The following is a 2810-nucleotide window of genomic DNA, read 5'->3' as shown; positions in this document are numbered from 1 at the left end:
ATAACCTCTAGAGGTCACCTACACACCAGCAAAACTAACTGTTCCCTTCATTAGGGCCCTCCTATTTATTGTTCCTGCCTTTAAGTTGCAATGTTTTGCTTGCCCAAATTGTGACTGTCCTTCCAGGAAGCCTTCTCAGATATCTGCAGGTAGCAGTTTTGTGGTTACTTTCCCTTGCAATATCTTTTGAAGTTCTGTAATCTCCTTGGGACCCTGGAAGGTTGTAATGGGGGCTAGAGATGCCCACATACCCAGGCAGGCTAGGGTGTGAGGGGTGCCATTTGCACCAAGAGTGAGGGAACTTGTGATGTTAATTTCCAACAGATGGGCAGTCTTGGCTTGGTGCTGAATCGAAGACAAATGTCAAGACTGCCACAAATGCTAGAGGAGATGTGCCAGGCAGGAGAACAGGGACCCACCTCAAGGGATGAGGGCACTAGAGAACTTGTGCTTCATTCTAGCTGGCAGGCAGTGGGCCTACTGTTCATCCTGCTGAGGCCCTGGCCCTGGTCATAGCCCTTAACAGAAGATTGATGAAGCTCAGGGGCTAGGAAACTGGAGTCACTTGCTATTAAGAGAATCTAAGAATAGAGAAGGGTGTTGTGATGGCCCAGGGCAGTGCTGGAGTACATGAAAGAGCATCAAGGTTTGGACAGGTTTAGCTGTCATTCCGTGCTGGAGACAAGGGGTTTTGCACTAAGGAAGAGATAGTGAACCAGTCAGGGAAGCTGGGTACCTCCTGGCCACCCCAAGGCTCACAGCAAAACACAATCACAGACTAACATTCTTTAATCACAAAGGCACTTGAAAACCCCTACAAACCCAAAGTCTCCACCAAGAGTGGTCCTGTAGATGCCCCACCCTTCTGCCCTCCATCCACCCATCCATGGCACTCAGAGTTCATCGTGACCTGCAGAGGGATCCACGCTGGGTTTGATGAAGATGCCTTCCATGGCCTTCCACGTATTGTGTGTATTGGCACTGGACATACCATGCACTTCGTGCTGCCCACGGATGGGGCTCCCATACTGCTCCCCGGTAACCGACAGGAACACGGAGGTGCCCACGTGCTGGAAGCGCACGGCAGCCTCTCGCTCCCAGTGCTGCCCTGAGCAGCGCACGGTCCACAGGTCCAGGTCGTCACCCTCACCGTCTTCCCCAAAGGCGCTCACCTCCTATGGGTGCAGGGGGCAGATGGACAGTGTTCACCACAGAAGGCACAGAGTCCCCTGTGGTCACTTGTCTGGCACCAACACTCACACCCAGAACACTGGGCCTTGGGTCCTTCCCTGTACCTTTCTGAGCCTTAGCTTCCATAGCTGCAAAATGGGACACTACAACCGCCACTCCCAGCACCCAGTAGGCTCTCCCCAGCAAGGGCTCTTCAAATACACGTCCACCCTACCCCATCTGTCTGCGCGGTGATCACAGGCCCCCACATAACTAAAGCCTCCTCCTCTCTCCATGTTCTCCTTCCTAACCTCTCTGAGACTCACTCAACATGATGCCCAACAACCCCTCACTCAATTTCATACTTTTTCTTCTGACAAGTCCCCTAAGCACTCAGTCCCTAACCCCACAAACCCCTCCCACCCCAACTCCACCCCTCTACCTCTCCCTCCTCAAGTTCCAGTGAACTCCATTGGAGCACAAGCTCTTCCCGGGGCCTGCAAAGCCGCTAGTCTCCCCTCTGTGGCCTAGAGGACTCCTACTCATCCTTCCTGACCCAGCCTGAGTTCCTCATCCCCTGCTGGGTTTCATGTTCCCCACCCCAAAGGCCTTATGGATCCTCTTCCTGGGTCCAACTCACCCCCAGGAGAATAAGTTATCCAGCCTGATCTCTCTTCCTGTCAGTCGCCGGCAGAGGTAGTGCTCAGGCTCAGAGTCACTGAGAGGAGTCTAGATTCTGTCCCTGCACCGCCCCCCCCCCCCCCAACACAAGTAACCTCTCCCGGCCGGCCACTCACCTGGTTATTGGACAGCGGCGACGGAAAGTGGTGCGTGTGTAGGTTCTTACCGGTGAGCACGTGCGTGAGCCGAACCGCCTGCCCGCAGCGCACCGGGGACCCACGCGGGCACCCGCCCTCCGAGCCGCCACGGATCCGCCAGTAGCTATTGGCGTCGTCAGACGCCTCCACGCCAGTCACCGACTGTTGGCCGCTGCCTGTGGGGCGACACCCCACCCCACCGCGAGGTCGCGGTCAACCTCTGAACTCCCTATACTTGACTCGGACACCATAAACTTTCCCGACAACCTCAACCCTGGGACCCCAAGGGCTCACTCCCAGCTCCAATCCCTGGCCCTTGGTCTCTGGCTGAACTCTCAAGTCCCCTAGCCTGCAGCTCCTGGACGACCCTCCTCGCTCCCAATATCCCAACGACCCCCTTGAAACCGCCGGTCCTTGTCCCCCTGGGCCCCCCAACAACTCCAGGCGGCCAGTGAGGCTCCCTGGTGACCCCCAGACCCGTGGCTCTGCAGACTCCCCACGACCACCCAGCCTTCAGACTCCCAACCCCGGGCTCCGCCCCCTGACGATGCCCCATTCACGGGCCTCTGCGCACCGGATCCGTATTTGATATCGTGCGAGTGCAGCCGCACCCTGTGCTGCGTGTTGAACAGCTTCAGCACCGACCCGCAGGTCACGAGTCCCGCGCCGGTCTTGGCGGCACCGCTGCCTGGCACCAAGAGAGTCAGCAGCAGCCCTACAAGCGCCGGTCCGGCAGCTCGGCCGCGGCCCGCGCTCCACATCGCCCCGGCCGAGCTCCGGCAGCTCGGGCCCTTGGGCCGCTTCCGTCTCCGCCATCGGCCA

The 2810-nt window shown here is 57.9% G+C and overlaps 1 protein-coding gene across 1 annotated transcript; it reads right to left on the bottom strand.

Moving 5' to 3' along the window:
• Nucleotides 1-771: 771 nt before the first annotated feature.
• Nucleotides 772-2810, bottom strand: SDF2L1 (stromal cell derived factor 2 like 1). Its single transcript, XM_047826587.1, has 3 exons — nucleotides 2563-2810; nucleotides 1968-2164; nucleotides 772-1175 (listed from the first exon to the last, which is right to left on the bottom strand). Exons 1-3 carry the CDS (start codon nucleotides 2747-2749, stop codon nucleotides 894-896), a joined length of 666 nt encoding a protein of 221 aa, XP_047682543.1. The 5' UTR covers nucleotides 2750-2810; the 3' UTR covers nucleotides 772-893.

The sequence above is a fragment of the Prionailurus viverrinus genome, chromosome D3, assembly GCF_022837055.1.
Source record: "Prionailurus viverrinus isolate Anna chromosome D3, UM_Priviv_1.0, whole genome shotgun sequence".
Taxonomy (NCBI): Eukaryota; Metazoa; Chordata; class Mammalia; order Carnivora; family Felidae; genus Prionailurus; species Prionailurus viverrinus.
This window is presented reverse-complemented; position numbering and strand designations above follow the sequence as displayed.

Coding starts and splice junctions, on each gene's coding strand:
- SDF2L1 (XM_047826587.1), bottom strand. CDS start 2,749: ATGTGGAGCGCGGGCCGCGGCCGAGCTGCCGGACCGGCGCTTGTAGGG. Junction 2,165..2,562: donor CGATATCAAATACGGATCCG/GTGCGCAGAGGC, acceptor GTCGCCCCACAG/GCAGCGGCCAACAGTCGGTG. Junction 1,176..1,967: donor CGCCGCTGTCCAATAACCAG/GTGAGTGGCCGG, acceptor CTGCACCCATAG/GAGGTGAGCGCCTTTGGGGA.